The sequence below is a fragment of the Monopterus albus genome, unplaced genomic scaffold (assembly GCF_001952655.1).
Source record: "Monopterus albus unplaced genomic scaffold, M_albus_1.0 scaffold13.1, whole genome shotgun sequence".
Lineage (NCBI taxonomy): Eukaryota > Metazoa > Chordata > Actinopteri > Synbranchiformes > Synbranchidae > Monopterus > Monopterus albus.
The window spans coordinates 4,403,025-4,425,511 of record NW_018127893.1 but is presented as its reverse complement, the minus strand read 5'-3'; the positions used below and the strand labels follow the sequence as shown (position 1 = coordinate 4,425,511).

At 42.0% G+C, this 22,487-nt stretch overlaps 3 protein-coding genes across 11 annotated transcripts in view; 1 reads left to right on the top strand and 2 right to left on the bottom strand.

Moving 5' to 3' along the window:
* The window catches only part of dync1h1 (dynein, cytoplasmic 1, heavy chain 1), a 28,578-nt gene extending 13,427 nt beyond the window's left edge, over window positions 1-15,151 (bottom strand). The window contains exons 1-41 of the mRNA XM_020591140.1: window positions 14,779-15,151; window positions 13,651-13,738; window positions 13,276-13,449; window positions 12,877-13,132; window positions 12,550-12,736; window positions 12,181-12,452; window positions 11,868-12,095; window positions 11,048-11,701; window positions 10,464-10,886; window positions 10,170-10,349; window positions 9,859-10,008; window positions 9,598-9,744; window positions 9,204-9,344; window positions 8,833-9,009; window positions 8,516-8,626; window positions 8,291-8,410; window positions 7,935-8,174; window positions 7,547-7,702; window positions 7,339-7,452; window positions 7,127-7,237; window positions 6,827-7,036; window positions 6,509-6,655; window positions 6,239-6,405; window positions 5,881-6,054; window positions 5,369-5,723; window positions 5,089-5,283; window positions 4,724-5,006; window positions 4,516-4,616; window positions 4,229-4,388; window positions 3,792-4,032; window positions 3,526-3,709; window positions 3,097-3,309; window positions 2,705-2,943; window positions 2,452-2,608; window positions 2,141-2,365; window positions 1,813-2,043; window positions 1,558-1,698; window positions 1,175-1,408; window positions 689-895; window positions 475-596; window positions 197-362 (exon numbers count right to left, since the gene is read on the bottom strand). Coding sequence (XP_020446796.1) covers window positions 197-362; window positions 475-596; window positions 689-895; window positions 1,175-1,408; window positions 1,558-1,698; window positions 1,813-2,043; window positions 2,141-2,365; window positions 2,452-2,608; window positions 2,705-2,943; window positions 3,097-3,309; window positions 3,526-3,709; window positions 3,792-4,032; window positions 4,229-4,388; window positions 4,516-4,616; window positions 4,724-5,006; window positions 5,089-5,283; window positions 5,369-5,723; window positions 5,881-6,054; window positions 6,239-6,405; window positions 6,509-6,655; window positions 6,827-7,036; window positions 7,127-7,237; window positions 7,339-7,452; window positions 7,547-7,702; window positions 7,935-8,174; window positions 8,291-8,410; window positions 8,516-8,626; window positions 8,833-9,009; window positions 9,204-9,344; window positions 9,598-9,744; window positions 9,859-10,008; window positions 10,170-10,349; window positions 10,464-10,886; window positions 11,048-11,701; window positions 11,868-12,095; window positions 12,181-12,452; window positions 12,550-12,736; window positions 12,877-13,132; window positions 13,276-13,449; window positions 13,651-13,738; window positions 14,779-15,028 — 8,331 coding nt within the window. The 5' untranslated portion in view covers window positions 15,029-15,151. The remainder of the gene's footprint in view (window positions 1-196; window positions 363-474; window positions 597-688; window positions 896-1,174; window positions 1,409-1,557; window positions 1,699-1,812; window positions 2,044-2,140; window positions 2,366-2,451; window positions 2,609-2,704; window positions 2,944-3,096; window positions 3,310-3,525; window positions 3,710-3,791; window positions 4,033-4,228; window positions 4,389-4,515; window positions 4,617-4,723; window positions 5,007-5,088; window positions 5,284-5,368; window positions 5,724-5,880; window positions 6,055-6,238; window positions 6,406-6,508; window positions 6,656-6,826; window positions 7,037-7,126; window positions 7,238-7,338; window positions 7,453-7,546; window positions 7,703-7,934; window positions 8,175-8,290; window positions 8,411-8,515; window positions 8,627-8,832; window positions 9,010-9,203; window positions 9,345-9,597; window positions 9,745-9,858; window positions 10,009-10,169; window positions 10,350-10,463; window positions 10,887-11,047; window positions 11,702-11,867; window positions 12,096-12,180; window positions 12,453-12,549; window positions 12,737-12,876; window positions 13,133-13,275; window positions 13,450-13,650; window positions 13,739-14,778) is intronic.
* Window positions 15,152-15,950: 799 nt separating this feature from the next.
* Window positions 15,951-21,081, bottom strand: tmem30b (transmembrane protein 30B). 5 transcript variants are annotated; one of them, XM_020590764.1, is made up of 9 exons: window positions 20,745-21,081; window positions 20,166-20,367; window positions 19,501-19,710; window positions 19,122-19,229; window positions 18,911-19,018; window positions 18,606-18,696; window positions 18,376-18,513; window positions 17,889-18,095; window positions 15,951-17,024 (listed from the first exon to the last, which is right to left on the bottom strand). In XM_020590764.1, the coding sequence occupies exons 3-9, from the start codon at window positions 19,687-19,689 to the stop codon at window positions 16,846-16,848; spliced, it is 1,020 nt and encodes a 339-aa protein (XP_020446420.1). In that variant the 5' UTR covers window positions 19,690-19,710; window positions 20,166-20,367; window positions 20,745-21,081; the 3' UTR covers window positions 15,951-16,845. The 5 variants fall into 5 exon arrangements, with proteins under 5 accessions (XP_020446420.1, XP_020446419.1, XP_020446422.1 ...); XM_020590763.1 differs by having other exon boundaries at window positions 15,952-17,024; window positions 19,501-19,698; XM_020590766.1 differs by having other exon boundaries at window positions 15,952-17,024; window positions 19,501-19,698; window positions 20,243-20,367.
* The window catches only part of kdm1a (lysine (K)-specific demethylase 1a), a 14,929-nt gene continuing 13,047 nt past the window's right edge, over window positions 20,606-22,487 (top strand). For 2 of the 5 annotated variants that reach the window (XM_020590759.1, XM_020590758.1), the window contains exons 1-3: window positions 20,623-20,711; window positions 21,478-21,520; window positions 22,064-22,360. In XM_020590759.1, coding sequence (XP_020446415.1) covers window positions 21,485-21,520; window positions 22,064-22,360 — 333 coding nt within the window. In that variant the 5' untranslated portion in view covers window positions 20,623-20,711; window positions 21,478-21,484. Of the gene's footprint in view, window positions 20,712-21,477; window positions 21,521-22,063; window positions 22,370-22,487 lie in introns of those variants that run through there. The other 3 variants (XM_020590757.1, XM_020590760.1, XM_020590762.1) reach the window with 3 other exon arrangements.

The window sequence follows — 22,487 nt, the reverse complement described above, 5'->3', positions numbered from 1 at the left end:
AGAGGGCAAAAAAAAAAAAAAAAAGGGGGGGGGGGGGGTTGCATTTTATATGCAAGAAAAACATAACACTTTACATTTCCTTTCATTTAATGAGACTATAACAAGTTACCAATAAAACATACTATTCATTTGTACACTAGTTTCTGTGAAGGTACTTTGTAAACTTGATGTTTTCATTATTTTATCATCTCCCTACCTGAGACATTGTGTAAAACTCCACCATAGCAGCAGTAAGAGGCTCAGCATAGGTACGTAGAGCAGGGATGAGGCGCAGCATGGCACGGTTGAAGGTTCCATAAATCTGAGTAAGAGAGGCTGGGCCTGGATAGTCCACATACACCACAGGAACATGACGCAGGAGCCTTGTGACAGTACAATGTGGTCACTGTTACAGGTTGTCATAAAATAACACCAGTCTTTTGATATATAATGTTAATTCCATTTCAGATTCAGATGTTCAGTCTGCACATGTACCTGTGTGTGAGAGGCTTTCTGCCAGGGTCCGTCGGAGGATTACAGGCTCCAACAAATTGAATCCTCTCCAGTTTGACCCATGTCTGGTCTGAGGTTCGATAGAAACCTCCATGTTCCACCATCTGCCAAAGAAACACACCAAGGAATCTTTTTACATACAAGGACAAAACATCATCCAGCAGCTACAGTTCTATTTGCAATCTGTGTATCAAACCTGTCTGAGGAAGGAGATGACTCTCTGTGTGCCATATTTGTCCATGTCCGGAAGATTGATCTCATCACAGAACAACACCAACCACTTTCCCAGCTGGACGGGAGCAAGCACCACTCCATTTGGGGTTCGGCGGTACTCACAGTAGTGGTCAAAGGTCTTCAGCAGCAGCTCTGGGGTGGTGGCACTAGAGAAGTTCAGACCCACAACCTGGCAAAACAGTAGGGGGAGTAAAAAGATGCTGTCAATTATTAAATATCATTCTCCCTTTACCCCAGTTTATGCATAGTAATTCAACAGTACAGAAATAACCTATTTAAAATTAATCTCTTTGAATATTACAATATAATAAACACAACAAGTACTTATTAGCTTTCTGGTACATTTAAATTTGTTTAGTGATATAGAAGGACCAGAACTTAAAGTTACTATTAAAGTGATTCAGGGATTATAATTATTGTTAAAGCATTCTTTAATCTGGTCTCTGACCTCCATATCAGGCAAAGCTCTGAGGGCGCTGAACAGGGTCATAGTTTTTCCAGAGCCAGGAGGTCCACACAGCACCAGTGGTTTGTGCTCAGCCAGCCATGTGTAAAGCAAAGCCTCGTGACGAACAGTGTCCAGGGTGGGAACCACAACATCTGGGGATGCCACCTTGTGGGTCTCTACCTCAATCTGGGGTACTTTGCCTTGCCAGGACTGCCATTCACCTGAGATGCACACCTGAAGGTAAAGAAAACCTTACAATGGTTATTCAGAAAATGTAGAATTAAAGGTCGCAGTAGTTTTGGCTTGTTTGCTCTCAGTGACTTGCAGACACAGAAAACATTAAAAATCTGAGAAGGTGATCAGTTTTAAATCAGAGGCTATACCTCATAGTCAATGATGGGAACATTGGGAGCGGATGGGAGGGGAACAGTGGTGATGCGACGGATGTATTCCCCAAGCTCAGCCCTCATCTTTAACCGGCCATCACCAGAGAAAGACCAGAGCACGGCGTAGATCAGATATCTCTGCAGAGAAATGCCGCAACATTCAGATAATGCATACACTTCTGAAGTGATAAAGTTCATCCAACAACACCAATGAGGCATGTATGCTTCCTTGACTTATATATAAAGAATTACCTGCATGTATCTCTCCAGTTGATCAATGGGCATGGGGAAGTCAGGATGGTTGTTGTTGTAGAGCGCCACATTACGACAGGCCTGGTGCAGCATTGAGAACAGGGAACCCAAGCAGCGTAGGCGGGTGAAATCCATGATGTGCTCCATCTTGGAGGCATGTTCTAAGGCCTTGATCACCAGGCCTGTGGAGGTGAAATAAGGCTGCAGGATAGCTGCAGCATCACGCTGAATCTGGAGGAAGAAAGAAAAACACAGTAAGGTATCATTAAAGATGAAATTTTAACTGGCCTTGTTTTAATTTTTATGTAGAGTATTTTATTCCATTTACCTGTAGCATTGGTGATGCAGCCTCCTCCTCATCTTCTGTGCCCTTTCTCTTACGCTGAGCTTCATCCTCGCCCTCATCCAATGGAATGTTGCGAATGCGAGCCAGAAAGTTGTTGAAGATCATGTCAGTGCTGAGGACATCCTCACTGAACCAGACCATACCACAACGAGACACAGTGGCTAATGTGGCGTACTTCAGGTCCTGTACTTCAAACATCACTCGCACCTGTGAAGAGAGAGAAAACTAGGGTAAATAAACTTGGTTCCAACAAACCAGATTAAGGCATGATGAGGCATCCGTTTTTGAGTTACATTTGGTGGCAAGCTGAGACGCTCGCCATTGGGCAGAGTAAGCAGCTTGTTGTCATCCAGGACTGAGTTGAGATTTTCGACCCACTCAGGGTCAACATCACCGTCAAAGATGATCCACTGGCGCTTCTGCAGTTCACCTCGAACATTGTCGATGATCCTTGAACAGGAATAGTAAGCGTTTTACATCAGTTATTTAAAGTAAAGTCCCATTTTGCAAGATACCTTTAGAAACAAACTGTATTAAAGAACGCACTTTCTGAGGATGTGTGTGAATAAGCCATCAGTCCATTCACGGGTGTTGGGGTCCAAGGTTCCATACAGGTGGTCCTTGCTGATGGCCTTGGGGTCAATGATGTGGGCCACACCCTCAACACCCTCCAGTCTCTCCAGAGCCTTAAGTAGCACCCTCCATGCCATGGACTTCCCACTACCTGAGGGGCCTACCATCATTAGGCCATGGTTGATCTGTGTGATCTGGTACAGCTGCAACACCTGGAAAGGGTTGAACAACACAGTTTCAGAATATTACAAATCACCTGAATACTATTAAATCATTGACCTTTGTGTCTCCAGAGGCTAAAGCAGGACTCCAACTATTTCAAGATGCAATACATAAACAAATGTCAAGTGGATTTAGCTACATACCTTCTCCACCCACATGCTGCCTACATCATCACCATCTCCGTAGGTCAGGTACATCTCCCCACAGACCTTCTTCAGCTCCTCTCTTAGAGCAGTCATTTCTCCTCGATGGTACTGGACTCCAGGGAAAACATCTGACAGCAGGCTGAACAGCAGAGGGATGTCCTCCGCCACCAGCTTAGGAACCATGGTCTCACACACACTCTGGATCAGGATCTAAAGTAAATGGAGCACAGACTGAAACAACCATTCAAATGCCTTGAATGTGTAGCTCAAGGTTTACTAGACATGCCACAATCCATTAGAAAGGGTATTTTCTGCAGAAAATGCTGTATGCTGAAAGAATTGCCTTAGCAACGCTGAAACAGCATTCACACAATTAGTAAAAACAATATGGAAACTTCCAAGTCCTTCAATATATATGGTTCCTACCTCCTGTTCGGGAAGGTTCTCAGCAATCTCATTCTCGTCAACGTCCTCTCCACGCTCAAGCTTCTCCCTCTTGATCTTCTGGATGCGCTCACGCTTGACATTGCCGGCACTAATTAACACGCTCTTCAGAGCTCGCAGCCCAAAATCATAGTGACTCTGAGATGACAGCTGCTCATCACACAGCCTGAAAGAGGTAAGGGATTAATTCAGAAGAGAAAGGCCCCTAAAAGTATATTAAACTTTTCTTTGGCAAACACAGTACATACTTGAAGAAGGGCACAATCTTCTTAGCAAGGATCTCAGCAGTACGGAAGCCTTGAGAGTAAAGCATGACCTGTGCAATGAGCTGACGGTCAGGCTTGGTCATGGCTAAGCTACGGAACAACTTCTTCAGATTGTCAGGCAGGTTGGAGCGGCCAGCGTAGCCAGGGTTCATGGTGATGAAGATGGCCATGTCTGGGCTCACCTTCACCTGCTTGTTCAGGAGCTCTGTAGTGACAGGCACACCTAAAGGGTGGGAGAAAATAACATGTTTACAATAAAGTTCTCATGCAGACCTTATAAAACTGCTGATGAATAAGGTAGAGACAATTTGGTGTCTCATCAGAATTTTATGCCTTAGAAACCTTTCTTCTGGACTGTGAAACCCATTTTGTTGAATCATCATGGGCTACTCTTCTTTTTGCACATTTGTTATACTTACTCCTGTCTCTGTTGGGGTTGCTGTGCTCTCTCAAGGCCACCTGTATATACTGGACCTGCTGGGAGACAGCAGACAGCATTCTCTCTTCCAGACGATTGAACTCATCGAAGCAACCCCAGGCTCCCACCTGGCATAAACCCACAAAAATACGACCCATGGCCTAGAAATAACAAAAGATCAGCAACAGAGATGTTAGGTTACACAACCAATATAAGAAAAAAAAAATATCAAAATGCTTTGCTGGTGTCTTTGACTTGACTATAACCTATATGAAAATAGTCATGCACCTGGAAGTCAAAGGTCTCATCACAATTGAAGACTAGGACAAAGCGGCCAAGCTGGTGACCAAGGGCTTTTACTGACTCAGTCTTTCCTGTGCCAGCAGGACCTAGGTGACAAGACAATCTCAGTGAAATGTTTTATTTATGTATTTTTTAAACACTAAAATCTCCATTTCTCATGTTTAAGAAGAAATGCTACATTTAATTTGCATACCAAATGGTGACCCTCCAAGGCGGGCCTCCAGAGCCTGGGTCATTGTCAAATAGCAGCGGTCTGTCAGTGGAGTCTGGACAAGCTTGTCCTGGACACCCAAGTACTCGAAGCCATAGTTGAACTTGGCGTTAGCCATCTGAATGGAGAGCTGCTGCAGGACATCTGTCTGCTTGGGGTCAAAGTAGAAGCGCATCTGGCTGAGCCAATCAAAGGACTTGGGGTTGTCGATCTTGTTCTTGATCAGAGTCCTGGTCACATCACGTTGGTGCACCATCTCAGTGATCTAAGATAAAGAAGAAGAATTTCACAAAGTTGTAATTTAAGAAAATCCTTTTTAAAATACACTTAAAAAATTCCCCACTGACCAGGTGCTCCAGTTTCCTCCTGCGGATGGGAGGTTGCTCCATCAGCACAGTGTCAGCCAACACATTGAGGGTGGCCTCAACATTTGACAGCACTCCCTGCATGGGTTTCATGTCCCCACCACCAGCAATTGTGGTCAGTGCAGACTCGATGTTCTCAGACCAGGCAATCTGGGTGGACAGGACTACCAGCTGGGCCTGTGGAGAGTGGAACCAGAAATTTTGCAAACATGTTGCCAGATTTACGTGTTTGTAATATATAGTGATTGCTCTCAATGCTGACCTGGTAACGATCAATCCAGTTGATGTACTGGCTCAGGTCAATGGCTGTGCCCTTGTTGAAAGCTGTGACCTCTGTGACAGACTCAGCAAGCAGCTTGGCCAGCGTTACCCTCATCTCCTTCTCCACCAGCGTCAACCACTCGTTGATCTTGGGGTGCTCTGTGATGGAAACTGGTGTCTTGTAGATGATCTCTTCACCCTCTCGGGATGAGATTCCCAGCACCTCAGTATTGTCCTCATTGAGCAGGATGCTGGAGACACCAGCAAACATCTTTTTGAAGTGCTTCTGCAGTTTGGCCACATTCTTGCTGTTGCCAATGATCTCAAGCAGGTCCTCATCTCCCACAAAGTAGAATCTATGAAAAGAATAACAAAATCAACAAACAAATCCAGAAATGTGATTGTGAGCACTCAACATAATCATCAACTTCTAAACTCTCTTTTCAACATACACCATGAAAACAACATATATTCCCTGCTTCAGTTCCCTCTGCCATCTTATCATCTTGCTACCTGGGGAATGAGGATCTCTCTCTCTCCAGGTATTCTCCAAGAGCTTTCTGGATTTTTCCCAAAAGGTCAGCCAGACGCTCCAGGGACCTCTGGACTCCTTGTATGTTCAGCACATCCATCACTAAAGGAGACTTTGTTACCTTCTTCATCAGTGCCAGAAACTCTGTGCTGATACTGTGGAATAAACGCACAGACACATTACTTTAAATTACAGAAAAAAAAATTAGAGAAGAACACCAAAACATTCATTGAGCTTGTCTACAGTATCATCAGAACATTTAAACATTCATATGACTGGTGGAACTCAAGAATATATTTTTTCTTTTTCTGTTTGTTAAAATAAGGGTCCTTCATTTACCTCTGGAATCTCTGGGTTTCTACAGGTAGCAGATGTTTGATGTCAGCACTGCCTGTGAAGATGCCTTCCAGGTAAACCCAGCGACGCTGGACATCAATCCAAACATCAAACAGAGCCATGATGCGATTCAGCTTGTCCTCCCAGCTCAGGGCATCTTCCTCAAACACCTGAGAGAAAAAAGAAAAAAAGAGCAGTGTTGATACAGTTCTGAAGAAATTTGTACATTTGGAAATGATTGTTCCAGTGAAGACAACATCCAACTCCATTTACCTTGTAGTAAGGTGACAACTTCATGGCAGACACGCTGTTGATGTGTTCTTTGACCTTGTTGAAGAGGTCATCCCAGCCTCTAATCAGACGACATTTGTTCTGGTAGTTCACCAGGTCGAGCTCATATGAGTTCCACACTTCACGGATCTGAGGACCAGCAAACAAAACTATATTAAAGCTCTACAAACTGTGAGACATCCATAATTGTTTGGAGTGAAGGTCATAGATTTAAAACAAAAACAAAACAAAACAATTTAACTGCCCCCTATAAGCATCACAACTTCAGTGCATTATCTCATGAAGACCCTCCCTCTTCACCTGCTTGAGGAACTCCTCCAAAGCCATCTCTCCCTGGGCTACCAGAAGAACATCTTTCACCACCATCTCATTCTTCTGCAGATCCACATCCCAGAGCTGCCCCAGGGTCAGCTCCGACAAGACCCAGTTCACATGCAAACGCTTCATTAGCTGCTTCCAGTGGCGATCCTTGAGAGCCTCAGATTTAAGTTCAATCACCAACATGTTGACCTGGTGAAAGAAAGGAATAAGTAGAGAATTTAAGAACCATGACTTAATTATTTATTTATTTGTTCAGTGAGGAAAAACTAGCAGTCTAACCTTCAGGTATCCTTTAAGCAGCCTCTGGACAAACTCATAGGAAGCATACTGTCTCAGTCTTGCTTGGAAGTTTTTCAGCTGGTTCAGAAGAGCATCCAGATTCTGCCGAAGCTACAAACACACAGTGCCAACATGAGAATGGTCAAATGAAAATAAAACTTATAAATCTGCAAAATATTTAATAATCTGACCAGTTAAGGTATAGTTCTTACCTTGCGGGGCTGTACAGACACCCATGGCTGCTCTTTCATCTGGTCGATTTGCTCCCAGACCTTTGACAGCTCAGACCACACCTCCTTCAGGTCATGTAGCTCCTCCAGTGCCACCTAAAAGCAACCATAAAAACAGAAACAGAATGTAAAACCATGCATGTTTTGAACTTCAGCTGGTGGCTTTTATGTGAATGTGAGCAGGCATTACCTGCACCCTCTCTTCACTGCCGCTGAGCAGGCCAGCATCAGTGAGCTCCAGGGCCTCTTTTGCACGGGCACATTTCTCTCTTTCAACTTTCAGACGGCCAAAGTTGCCTTCATAGATGGTCAGAGACTGTAGGGCCTCCTCTGGACGCAGGTTACCCTGATGGAAGAGTTTTGACATCAAAAAATGTTAAGTAATTTGGAACAGCCAGACATTTGATGAAATTATCTCAGGTGACTGAAGTCACGTTAACAAAATGTATTCATGTACTATTCTACTTTAAAAATTATCAGTAATCAGTTATACATCCCAGAAATCACAAACCACTTCCAAGTGTGACTGTGCTGTACACTGTATGTCAAATTTAATATGATGACTTAATGTCTCTTACAGCAACTGGCTTTGTCTTCTCCCAGTCACTGAGCAAATCAGTGGTGCGATTTTCCACCGCTTTGTCCTCCTGGACAATCTTCATCTGCAGGTTGGCAACCTGCTGCTGGATGGCGGTGTCTTTGCGCTTCATTATGTCACTGAAAGCACCCCATTCTCCTTCAATGTTGTCAATGTAGAGCCAAGATGGAGGGAACTGGAATCTCTGCTTCTCCAGCAAACGCTGTCCGTTACGGAACAACTGGAGGTAAATGGGGGAGAATCTGGTTAAAATCAATGGCTCTTAAAGCACGCAGTCATACAAAAGAACAAAGGAAATGATACAGAATCTATTAGAGCATGTATTACAGTACTTACATCCACATTTTTCTCAAACTGTTTGATCTTGCGCTTCAGGGTCTGCACATATGTTATGAAGTTGACAGCATCTGAGGTGCTAGCTGTGTCCACAGAATGTTGCTCCAGGTCCTGTCGGGACTAAGGAGGGAACAAAAAAAATGTGATAAGGAATAATCTTCTAATCAGTGTCCTTAAAATCACAGCTGTTCAAAGGACACCCTTCTCCACTATAATATGTGTTACCTTGGAGATCTGAGCATGGAAGTCCTGCATGTTCTGGCCAAGCATCTGTCCAAACTTGCTGAGGACTTCTTTATGCCAGGAGTCATACTTCAAGTTAACCTTGGACTGGACCTGGTGCAAGGGACATATACAAACATTTAATAAAAAGCCCATAGATATAAAATACAATTCAAGAATGGTTAAAAATATTTACAGGTATAAAATTGTATCTAAAACTTTTTTTTTTTGAAGACTGTTACATGAAATAGACTTGACATTTTCATGTTCAACAGATTGTGGAGGTTAAAAATACAACACCTACAACTGTGAGTTATTACCTTGCCATAGTCGATGATCACAGGTCCAAACTCTTTTCGTGTCTCTGCATTGTCAAAGGTTCCACGTGCTTTGCGGATCTGGATCAGCAGGGCCTGCCACTTAGTGAGGTCTTCACCCAGACGGTTGTAGATGTTCTCAGCTTGCATGTCCCACAAGCACTGGTACTGCAACCATACCTGGAGAGAGCCAGCAAAGGAAAATTGGTGAATTAAGGAAGAATACTCGCAAACAGGATTGTCATAAAGGTGACGGTATTAAAAGAAAAACTATCAAATGTGTACATTTCATTGTATCTGTCAGTTCTTTTGTAGCTCATCCAGCACATAAATTAGGTCACAATTTATTTGATTTACTACAAGGGTGCTCTTACCTTAACATACTGCTCCACCTCATTGACAATGTCTTCCACTGCATTGTATGCCTCCTCTAGAGCTGCAGGGCCATCTGGCATCCTTGTCAAGGCATTTCGGTAAAACTTTTCCTCCTCTGACAGTTCATAGTGGACACCAACCTGATGAGGAACAACCACTTTTTTCAGATAAAAGTTGAGAGCAGCAGTGTAACAGAATACAGCGTCTATATGTCTCATGAAGTATCATATCTGAGCTAAAGGATAATCAAAATAGCCCTAAATAAATTGTCTTATTTCCAACATTTTTATCTATAGAGGATGCATACCTCCATACCACAGACATTCAGACATGAATATGTATCATGGTTTTATATTCTGGGAACCATAATCTAACTACCTAAACTGTCTCTACCTGGTATCTCTGGCTCTGGATCCTGGGAAGGGAAAGGATGACCATCTTCCAGGCAAACATCTCCTGGTAGAGCTTGTAGCGACAGTCTTCAATTGGTGGGTTTAGGTAGATTACCTGGTTAGTAATTCTCAGCTCATGGACAACATTCTGTGCATAAAAAAATAATAAAACAGTCAGCTCTGTTTAGATTTTGTAAGCAGTGACCAAAACTTAAAGCAACACGTACCATAAAGTAAAACAGCCTCACTAGTTAATGTTTACCTTAATCTTGGGCTCTCCTCCAGGTTTGTGGCTCACTTGTGGAGCCTCTGTGTCCATGTCCACATCAGCTTTGTCCTCTGCCTGGCCACGGAGCACCTGGGTCCAGGCCTTAAGGCCAGCCTGTAGGCGCACTCCCAGGATGCGTTCAATCTAGTAAAACAGAACAAAAATCATTGCCATTTTAAATCCCATCCACAAAAAGAAAGGATTAAAAGACTCAGTGCCCTTCCATTCTGATTCACAACATCCAGTGTCTAACTTAATAAGAATAACAATTAATCCTTGTGTTGTTGCTAATTTGTATTCCCAACCTCAATGTCAAGCTTGTTGACCCAGATGGGCAGGTTGGAATAGGAGTGCAGATTGAGGTCATCCACAGCCTTCTGCACTCGGTTGAGGATGTCAGTGAAGGTCTTGTGGTCAAACATGCAAGTCTCCAGGGAGCGGACCTCCAGATCTATTTTCTCCTCAATCAGTAAGAGGTCGTCCACCTAGAAACAACATACAGCAGAAAACATGCATTTGTGTTGGATGAAACATTAACAATTTGAAGAGAATCTATAGAGGATGTATCCACTGAAGAGTGACAGGTCCTCCACACCAACCTTCTCCTGGAAGTTGAAGACAGTCTCAGCCAGCCTCTGAACATAAGGATCCAGCTTGTAGGACTCCCAGACTAGAGTGATGCCTTCAGTGACAAGAGCCTGAACCTCTTTCTTGAGCCCAGCAACCAGCAGCGAGATAGAGGACCTCTCCTCCACCTTTTCACAAGTGCGCTCATAAGTGCGGACGCTTTCAATCAAAGAGATGGCAAATGGGTACAGCTGGTTAGCCTGGTGAGCTTTGTTGACGATGGCCAAAGGAACACGGAAACTCAGCCACTTGAGGTTGCGGACCTCTTTGGACAAAGTGATGATCTCTGGAAGGAAATTGACTTTAAGCTTGAGAATATTTCCTGTACGCCCTCGGGCACGAGTGTTCTCAATGGTAAAGATACGACCAGACACACCAAGGTTACGCTGCTGCACCTGGTTTAAAAAAAGGAAAGGACTGATCAATATTTAAAAATCACAAGACAGAAAAAAACTTGCAATGTAACAGGCAAAAACTAGAACAATTGTAAAATATTTGAGAAAAAATGGCAAATCAATAACATTTACAAATACTACGTCTATGATCAGTCCCATACCTTGCGAGCCCAGTCATCAAATATCTCTTGGGTGTTGAGTTTAGCCCTGAAGCTGTCACCATCCTGCTTTAGCTTTAGTCCCTCCACGTGATTCTCCCAGCCTTTTCCCAAAACATCCTCCACCCTCTTCATATATGCAGTCAGCTGACGGTCAATCTGCTTGGCCCAGATGATGGACCCAGACACAGGTGGCAAGTCCCGGACATGGCTCATCTTACAGGCTTGGCTCTGAGGATACTGCACTTTGAACTTGTCATGCAGAGACTCAATGTCATCTTTCACACGCTGGATGAGCTGCGTTTGGTACTCCCGGATGGCACCACGTATGTGGGGACGCACAAACAGAGCATTGAAGCGGGAGAAGATGCGGAACATCTCATTGGCATTCTTGGCAGTTCCCAGCTGATCACGTAGGCGGGCAGTGATGCGGGTCTCCACGCGGTCAATGCGCTCATCATAACGCTTCATGGCAGCTTCCCAGGCTTCCATGCCTTCTTTAGACACATCAAGACCATCAACCTCTTTGACATTCTCATATGCCAGGTTGACCTCCTCAATAGCATTAGCATCAGCTGCATCAAAAAGAACTCCAGCTACCTTCATGTCTTGAGGCTCAACTGTCTCTCCAGGTGCATGCTGCGGCACAGCAGAAACCTGGAGACAAAGTTACAGGAACAATGTTTCAATCAAATGCAAATAAAACAAGACAATTTCTATTACACCTGACAAAAAGAAAACATGATCATGATTCAAGATATGATTGTCAGGTCAAGTGAAGCCACTGTGGATTCAGGAAGAAGAAAAAAAAAAAAGGTTTTACCTGAGGCCTCAGCACACGGACAATGACAGCTCTCAGCTGCTCATGCTGCCTTCTGAAACGTCTCATATGGTCGAGACGAGACTGGAGCTTCCTGTGGGCAGGGCTCAGACGCCACACCATTTTCAGGTTCTCTTCTCTCTTTCTCTTCACAATATCCCTCAGAAGCACCTGGAGTTTCTCATACTCATCCTCCCAGGTCTGGAACACCTCGAAGCAAGCCACCATCACCTGCACACAGAAGTGTAAAGGACATTTAGGAAGACGTATAATATTCTGATTAACTAAAGTGAGCATGTACTACAACCACACCAACCTTTTCAAATTCCTCATAAGCAACATGCATGAGCTTCCTGGTGCCCAACACCTTGAGGAGCTGGGAACTCAAGTCTCTGGAGATGGCCTCTACCAAACGCAGTGCTCTCTGGATAGGGTACTTGGTGTTCCTGATCTTTTTCAAGTGAGTGAATATGGCCATGAGAGCCTGGCGAATCTTATCAAGCTCTGAGGCAGAGAGAAGGTCATTGAGAGGGAAGTCCTTCATCAGAGGATTGTAGTCATTGACAGTTTCCACAGCCTGTTTCAGACCTGTGCAAGTAGAGGGAAAGAACAACGTCTGTTAAAAGAACTGCCAGAATAGGAAGCATCAATTACACAAACTAAATTTCAAATATTTGTTACTCACCAGTGTCAGTGTCGAAGCTGACGGTAGCATGGAAACGTTTGCCGTGCTTCAGGATGTCCAGTGTGAGCAGAACCTCAGGGCTCTCTCTCTTCTCCTGGATCCTGTTGAGGGCTCTTTCAAGATTCAGCCAGAAACTTATTTCCTGCAAGGCTGTGCCTGAAGCTGGGTCTCGATCAAGCTTTGTCACCTGACAAAAGAAGAGTCCTAGTGGTGAGTATGTGGTGGTTAAGTTAGAGAAAGCTATTTTTTCCATATACGTACCTTTTATTATATCAAGTATCACATTTGTTACCATTTAAGATAAAAAAATATGGAAGTGCCTCTTACCTTCTGGATCTCTCTGATCCAGCGGTTGACTCCAGATTGCAGCTGGTTAAGAAAGGTTGGATCCTCCACTTTGTCGCCGAAGTCAGTGACCTTGGGCTTCTCCCCACGCTCATAGCACTGCTTGGCAATGTTTGTGATGATGGGGTGGATGATCAGGCTGATCTCAGGAATCTCAATGTTCTGCTGCAGGTGGAGAAGACCCATCTCCAGCTCGGCAATCTTTTTCTCAACAGAGGGAGCCATCTTATCCCCATCTCTAAAGGGTGAAGACAGATTTTAAGCCCTCTGGATGAATTTTCCATCAATGTCACTTCTACTACTAAATGCTGTGTTCTAGTCTCAGTTCATGTCACAGAAGGTTTTGAAAGCATCAAAAATATGATACATTCTGAGAATTACCTGTCTGCCTTCCCAGACTCACGGATATAGGACTTGAAGAAAGGAGCAACAGCATTGCTGATGAGAGAGTGTAGTGTCTCATAGGGAGAATCCTCACTCAAGGTCAGAACTCGAACTTGAGTTGATATGGGCTTGTCTGCATCGATGACTCCTGTCCTCTTGATCAAAGCCAAGCTGCACACAAAAAATGGTGAATATACTCATTGCTCAGACTTAACAGAAGTGGAAGCTGATTTGGATATATTAAAATAAACCAATATATTAAATGGTTATATGAAGAAAAGGAGAGTCTTTTCAAATGGCATTACATAAATTCATTCTATCACACAGTTGAAAAGAAGACCTCTGTTCAGAGTTTTGGATGTATTAACTTGCCTGTTGGACTTGATCCCATAGCGTATGTCAATGCTGACGTTATAAGTGATGCACTCTTTCTCCTCCTCTCCTTCATCACCAACTTCCTCTATGTAGAAACATACATACATTTAATTACCACCATATCAATCACTCAGAGTCAAGATAAGGCTTGTGCTGAAGATGTTCAACGTGTATTAGGCAACAGCAGATGACTGCTCAAGGAAAACTACATGACTCTGCTGCTAATGGCAAAAATAAATTATTTGGACAACAGCTACGTTCATCTGTGTACAATGGGCAATGCTGCAGTAGGATGACTGGAATAGCAGTAGAAGAAGTGATCTACAGGAAATGTGTTCTTGTTGTCAACAGCCACACCTATTCCTTTAGGAGAAGACTGCAACAAATGAAGTCCACCTCCAAGAGTACTTCATAAAATGGCTGGCCGTTTCTCTTTTTTTTTTAGCTGAAGTGCATCCAAATGCTGCTGCGTTTTCTAGTTTGGCTCATTTTTTCCTCCGAAATACATCTGTAGTGCTTAAGTACAGCCAGCCAGTGTGTGCCTATCTATCTGTTTGACAAAGGGCGGAGCTCCGCTACACACACACACACACACACACACTTGCAGGGAAGGAGGTCACAGCAGAGTAAAAGGATGAAGGGTGGTTTCGGATGCATTCACACAAAATCCTTCCAGAATGACCAAAACCTAGTCTCAAACGCAGTGGCTGGTCACGTGAATTATCCAGAGATCAAGATTGGGTACTTATTAGAAAGGGCAAGCAGCTCAGAGATAACTTGCCTGAAAAAAAAAATCAAGGCAAGCCTGATCCACATGATAAAAAATAACTACACACGTTTACGTCAAAGGATTCAGTTTCTTTGAAAGCAGCCGTTTTTACTTCCACGCCCTGTGGCGCTGTTGATTTATTATATAACAATGTAATGGTGAATTGAGTTTGCAATTTATCTAGTTAGCTGTCAAATAATAGGCTACTAGCTCGCATATAACGTTAGACAACGTAGCTTGCTAACATGGGGCTTAAAACCATTTTGCTGGTACTTAACACGTTCCGTAATGACACTGAAGATACAAGACTGGTATTCTAATCATAATAGGTAGCTAAGCACTTCTGCTAAATGTACCTTTGAGTGCACTTCTCTCAACCAGGACGGCGTGAACTTGGGGATCAGCCAAAAATTTCCTCATCTGCTCCACGGCGCTCTTCTCCTCCAGGGCGGTTTCCAATGAAGCCGGAGCCTCGCCGCCATCTTCCAGGAGCAGCGGTACGAGTTTCCTAATATGCTTCTGCAGCACTGAGGTATCAGCGACCGTCTGAACGGCCGACACCTCCATGGTGCCGGAATTTTCCTCCGTACCCCCGCCGTCGGACATTCTGTAAAGCGGTCGCTGTCGACCGGTCGCGGTGTAACGGTGAGAAAAAAAACGAAGCCGGATATTAATCTACAGAGCTGGTCAGACTGACTGCAGCTAAAACGCCGTAACCGCGTCTGTAGTGTAAGATTTATTTGCGCAAAGGATTCTGGTAATTGTTGTTCAAACGATGAGTATTACATTGGATTATATTCACCGAAAACTACAATACCCACAACTCAGTGGAACGAATCAGATGTTTTTCTCTTTTTGTCGTAACGGTGTATGACCATAGGGGGAGAAAGGGAGTTGTCTGATGCGGGTACTGCATATATTCTCATTAGCTAACAGCTACAACAAAGTTAAGAACGAAGTGATAACCATTTCATATTAGTAGCACTAATTGAGTAATAGTCCGCTATTTTATTAAGAAATTATAATTTCCCTAAGATATTTACAACCTCTGCCACAATTTGACTGGCATTAGCAGAGTTGCACTTTTTGCAGACTCATACCTGCTAATAATCAATTAAATGTATATATTTATGGAACTTATAAACCGTGATTATTACTTCTACATGTGTATAAAATGAATCACTGGAACTGTGAAGAATATAAGTGTACTTGGAGTCTGAGCCAGCTGAGAAGGCTGACCTACAAAAGCTTGAAAATATTTTGCAATTAGCATTTAATATTGGACATGGTACTCTGAACTGAGCTTTTAGTGAAGGCCAATGCACAATGTCATCCTAGACCTGAAAATTACCCCAGCTGTAGTCATGACAAAATCATTTGATGGGTGAATGCTCATTGATACAGGAAACCCCATTTTAGTATAGGATCCAACAGAATAAAAATGATCGAAATATATACGTAGCATGGTACTAAAGTGTTCTAATAAGACAAGAAGGAGCAAATGTTTTGTTGTTTTATTAAATAAATAACATGAAATACAATATGAGTTCTAAAGAATGAACTGCATACAGAAAACAACATGATCGGATTGCCTCTACACCATATTCCCAAATTATATATATATATATACACATACATACACACATATAATTTTACAGTAGTAATTTTACAGAATTAAGTAACATTAAACATTGCACTGACTGAAAATGGAGATAAGTTTAAGAAATACAGTACTAGTCATTGTTAAGCCTGAGGAAAAGACCCTACAATACTCATTCCCAGGTACTGGAAAGATGACAAAGCTGCATAAACTAAGCTACTTCACTGGAAATGCTCATTTCATAATTTACAAAGGACCAAATGTACAGTATGTCTCTTTTCATCATACAATTTTCAGCCTTCACTCTAGTACTACCCGAATCTCTCGGGATTAGATAGTGGATGCTTTATCTTGGTAGAAATAAGAAAGCAGAAATCTACAGTACCATATACTTAACATTATATGGCTTTGGACTTGGCTTGTGAACAGTGACATTTCCCTACTGAATATGAGATGCTGGAGACAATACTTTTACAGCTGTTCTGCTGGCAGTGAATGGCTGACTGCAGTGCAGCACTCAGAAGAGCAAGGGCCTAATTTCATAGATGTTCTTACAGATAAACCACATGTACAAAGATTAGAAATATCCAGTGTCCAGAAAGACAGTTCCTATTTTGCAGTCAGTGGGAAAACTCAGTATCAAGCCCTGTTTCACAAAGTGATAACAGACAGGAAAAAGGCAGCGAAAGTCACAGGAGAGCCCCCCACCCCACCCCACCCCCCCACCTTCATGTGATAGCTGATTTGTGCTTTCATCATCTCACTGAGGAAAAACATTGTTAATAAAGTAGGTAAACTCCAGCTACAATTCATGGACAGGTGATTATTCCTCCTCGGAGAATCTGAATTTAGCATAGACGATGAGCATAACTATGGACATGATGATACACATTGAACCAATCACAAGATAAGCGATGCCCAGAAAATCATTCTTGCCACCCATCCAGGACACATTGCTGAATACCACTGTCTTTCTGCCCCCAAAGCTCAGAACAGGATAGTCTGAGGAACAAAATGTTAAGGATGATCACAAATATAAAAACACCAAGCTTTAGAAAACAAAAAATACACATGTTCATAGTTTCAATGAAGTATTAAATACATAAAATCAAAGACAACTATTAGTTTTTCATGTTTTAGCCTGTAAGCTACAGATATCACATTTAGCTTGGTAACAATTAGAATATAGTATACTGTCCATGACTTGTAGTTAACTGATTTAAACTTGGGAACACAGTGGTATGATCCTTTATGCAATTAAAGCTTTAATTTTTTTAATCAGCAAACAAATAACAAAGAGGGAATGTACTGGTGATGTTTCCACCCTGAACCACCAGTGGGGAGCTCCAGAGCAGCTCAGCAGGGTGAGTTTGCAAATGTCCTCTTTGAGGACTTTCAAAGGTCACTGTGAAAATTTATTTGCCTAGGCCATTTACTTATGTCAGAAAATTTGCCTGATTTTTCTCACCTCCATGAACTCCTTAGACATTGTGTTCAGGACAAAACCCCCAGCTGGTAAGCAAATTTGTCTAAACTGCTGAACAAAACATGATACGTCGCCATTTCAGTTTGGATGCTTATAAATGTTCCCATGTTCCCGATTCAAATGTAACCTTGTTCTGGCATTACTGACCACTGAAAGATGTTTAGTAAGCAAAAAAAAGGGTACATATTTTATTACAGAGTGAGTATCAATATGCTGAACATGTGTTTTGGCTTTTGATGTTGGAGTCTATCAATTAAATCTGCACAACAAGTAAAATGCAAATAGTTACACAGAATTGATTTGCCTGCCAGAGAAAGACAAAATAGGATCCAAGTACAATTATTGCATTCTTTTAAGCACTGTAACACATGAAAGGATACTGTAGGCAATTTGAAGGGTGTAGTTTCCAGCTGGCAGACCCTGTGTATAATCCCCGCTAGTGATTCGTCGATACAGCTTTCTGAAATTTGGCAGGGCTGCCCTCCTCATCCACACCAGGAAATCTTGGTTGATGAAACCATTGTTGTTAGCATCTGCGGGATCCAACTGATAAGCAGGATTTGCCCAAAGTAACGGTTTCACAGTGTCTGGTAAAAAAACAAAAAAACTTTTGATCAGCCAACATGGTTGTCAAATGTTACTTTATATTAACCACAATATGATTTATAATGTGATTTCCCCTGCGAGACCTCTTAACAGTCCTGTAGCCTTCTGTTTACTGTACTAAGAAACACATTTTTTACACTATCATCCAACCTTTTTGCACCTTATTAATGCCTTGCGCATACCCACTTGTCCCTTCATTAAACACAGTCTGTATCACTGTATGACTTAAACAGAGAAAATAACAAGTTCAGAAATTAATACTGTTGAAGGCCATCTGCAGAGGTGTGACAGAGGGGTTTCTGTATTTTATGTTGGAGTCTGTCCACCAAGCAATTCCTTTTCCATCCAAGGGCACTTCCTTGTTTGTTCCATTGACGATCTGAAACAGCTTGAAGGTGTCTTTAAAATCAAACAAACAAGAATTAATACTTAATTGACACAGTCAATTTACTTAATTTCAGTTTCTTTGAGGTATAGTTGCCCTTACGTACCACTGAACATGCTGTTTGCCATTGCTCCACATGGTACAATTGGATTGTTGTTATTGTCATACTGATACGGTGAACACTTCTCACTAGGAGACTTCAAGAAAGAGGAAACAGTTGTTTTTTTTTTTTTTAAGAACAAATGTACACTGATAAATATATAACCCGCACCCATGTTTGACCAAAATAACAACTTAGCATGTTTGTACAACTATAACTTCATTGAGCACATATGGCTCTTATTTTTCCCTTTGAAATTTAAACCAGTGTTCTGTGTGTAGGTTTTTCAATATCCTTTGTCATTAACTCACAGTAAAGTATGACAGGTCTCCAAACAGCTGGTTATAATCTATAGACACACCATACTTTCTGAAGTTCTGGTAGTAGTTGGACAACCCATAATAAAAGAACACGGGCCCCTGAGGAGGAAAGCAAAATCAGAAAAACACAGGCAATGATCAGAGGCAGGAGTTCAACATGACAACAATTTGTGTGTGATTGTGCACAAAGCTACATTGCAACCTTAAACAGAGTGTCAATGGAGAAGTCCATTTGGCACAAACAGCTCTTCACATTTGGATCAGTGCACCTATTGCATGGTGATGTTTTGTCTACCCCAGTGTAGTCCATCTGTGTGGGGAAAAACACAAAACAGGCTATTATTAATTATTTATGGATACACCTATCTCCATTCATTGTTACTGACACCACACCTTTTAAACACAGGAGTACGATATCTTTTAAGTCTGTGAATAGATAGCAGTTGTTCACATAGCAAAAATATCATCTCAAAACTGAAAACACAGACTCTTGGAACATTGTTCTCCTCTTCCCCTCTTTTTGCTTGTGACTTTTGACACAAAATTCTCAGCATTACACAAGACAGTGGTCACAATCATACCTCCAACACTTGGATGCTCTGCGAAGTGACAAAGAGCGCTACACCAATGCCAATAAAGGCCAGACCTATGATGAGAAACCCTGGGATGACAATGCCAGCAGAGATGATTGGCTGCCATGCCGGAAGCCTCTGCTGAGTGAAGGCGGTGTTGTCGGGCTGGTTTGCTGTCTCCTGCTTTTGTTTCACCATCTTTTTTTTCTGTTGGATAGACTGTTGATCAGCATGCCAGTTTGGACTTAGTATGTAGGCTAACTTTCTTTAAGTGTATTATAAAATAACCAAACATATGAAACATTCCCTAAAGTAATCTAGATAAAGGCGCCTTTCTTTTCCCTGCTCTGACAACAAAGACTTACCCATTTCGTTTTCTTTTAGTCTTACTCCGTTTGATTTAATATAGGGCGTTGCATAAGGTTGCAACAGGTAATATACCTTATTTAAACACATTATCCAACCACCTCTAAAAGCTTAATATCAGACAAAAATATTGAAATGTAACTTCCAGCAACACCCAGATCTGCCAAGAGCAAAAACGCAAAGCAGAGGACTGACTTCGTTCATGTTAAACATTATGCTATATTAAATCGCTGCTTATGAGAAACTGTTAGCTGAGGCACAAACATATACATTCATAAACATTTAAATCTGAATTATATGTTACTTACACGCTAAAATGGAGAAACTTGGGTTGTCAACAAAACTTCGATAAGCTTCCTTAAAAAGGCGCGGCTGAATAGATCACCTTTACCTGCCTAGCCCCACTGCTCTTGTTCGTCCTGTTCTTCGAAAGTTGACGTCACTGTGACTATGTTAATGGGTGGAGAGCTGAAATGCTCTGATCTGGGATCAGTGTTGTCTTTTCTCAAACTGTACAAGGAAAACAAATGCAAACAAAATAGCTGAACCCAAGCCAGACCAAAAAGGAAACTTCAACCCAGATTTTTGTCCTCTTTTTAAAACCACAAAACAATGTAGATATGCTTATGAAAAACATTGTGCAAGACTATGCCATACAACTAAAAAGTATCAATTGTAGTACAAGCGTGAATAAAAAATGTTTTTCTTCTTTTAGAGTGACAATTATTTTGGACCAATTGTTTTGCTGAATAGTACTGAGTAATGCTTTCGATCCACCAATCACGAAAGACTACACTGAGAGGCGCTTTTGCTACTGTGCAGTCTTTGTGTTGACATCTTGAGAGGACTAAGAGGTAATAATGTTATTTTCAGTATTTTATGCTTACCTTTATTTTTCAGAATCGTGGCCCTTGGTCCTGGGAAGATAATCTGTAATTCCATATCAGTAAAAACCCCTTCGGGAGTGGAGCCTGTGTTTTTTCACTGGGTCGCACCTGCTACTTTACAGTGCCATTGTTGGTGCTAGCCACGGTCTATTGTTAGCGGTGTCAGCTAATGTAGCATGGTCCAGTGAGATAAATTAAAGGAGATACATTTAGAAGCGATTCAAATTTATGTTTACTTCACAACCTTTGCTGCAGTATTGATAAAAAAATAAGTCCAGTAATGGAAGATGTGTTGCAAGTCGCCGTCAAGAACAATGCGCCCTTCGGCTAACACAAAGTAATGATGCTAGCTAAGTTAGCTAGGTCTAGCGCTAACAGCAGAATAGTACGACGTAACGCTACTGTCCGTTTTGGTACTAACAACCTCACCACAACAACGGTTTCTGATTAATAGTTATACTGTTCAAATTCACAAGTCAACCACCAGGATCCAAACGGGCACATTTTCAGTCTTTTCAGGTTTTATCGAGTGGATATTTTCAGTTAAAAAATATTGTCAAACAGGTGGACCATAGCGAAGCATATTGCACGTGATTATAAAAGAGTATTTGTTAATTGGTTTTCAAAGGTTTTAGCTACGTTAAATGTTATTCTATGTAATGTAAAAGGCCACCGTTTTTGTTCAGTCGGTTCTGTACGTAACCATATTTCTGGTTCTGTCTTCATTTCTTAGTGTTTGAATGGATATTAACGTTACCAGGTGCACGGAGAAATGGGTAAAACAAGACAAGTTTACTGTACCATGGAGCCCTCATTTCATAAAACCATGACATCCATGCGCCGTTAACATTATTTAAATCATCCAGTGATACAGGTGACACATTTTTTGTGCGATGTATCAAAGCTCGACAGTATTTTGACTGCTGTTAGTCTGTTGGAGCAGGTGCATTTACTGCTCCAAACAAAAGTGAACAATTTCTAATATGAGCTATTTTGTCTGAAATCCATTAGTGAGAAAGTGAGATAACCATTTGGCATGGATTTTGTTGTTGTTTTAGGCTATACAGTAATTTTTAAACAAATTGCTGTAATATTCTTAATTGGTAATGCTAAGTGTAATAACAAAACATGATAAATCATTTTCTTCTCTCAACATGCACAACCCACACGTCATCATTTTCATCTTCTTTTTAGCAATATATATATATATATACCGTATATATATATATTTTATCATTTCAATTAAAATGATTGCAGCACAGGCTGTTGTATGCTTCATACCTAAGGGTTTAATGTAATTTCTCTTCCCCTTTTTTCAGGAGAGGCCTCCAGCATCCTCCATTATGCTGTCTAGCAAGAAGTCAGACACTGGCTCCTCTTCCTCCTCCTCCTCCTCATCTTCTGCTGGACAAGCAGGAAGTGATAGGGCCCCAGTATCTGATGCCCAGACTGGTCCCTCAGCTTCAGCAGCAGGAGCTATGGATGTCAAAAAGAAGGAGAGGTCATCCCCTAGTGGGGAAGTTGGAGGCACCCCTTTGCCCCACCAAGTAGGCCCTGGGGGGGCAGACCAGGACTCAGCAGAAGTCCGCAGGACAAGCCGACGCAAGCGAGCGAAAGTGAACATTTTAAGTTTCTGCATGCTCAGTGAATGATGGATTTTGCCAAAAAAATGTATTTGGTAGTGGCAGAATTCACTATATAGTCTGACCATTTGTTTGTGTGATTAAAGGATCAATGCATGTA

Bases quoted from the DNA above. Each gene is read 5' to 3' on its own strand.
- tmem30b (XM_020590764.1), bottom strand. From the start codon at position 19,689: ATGGTGAAACAAAAGCAGGAGACAGCAAACCAGCCCGACAACACCGCC. The intron at 19,230-19,500 runs GTATGATTGTGA...TTCCCCACACAG, and splicing joins AGAGCATCCAAGTGTTGGAG to ATGGACTACACTGGGGTAGA. The intron at 19,019-19,121 runs GTTGCAATGTAG...TTTCCTCCTCAG, and splicing joins CCATTGACACTCTGTTTAAG to GGGCCCGTGTTCTTTTATTA.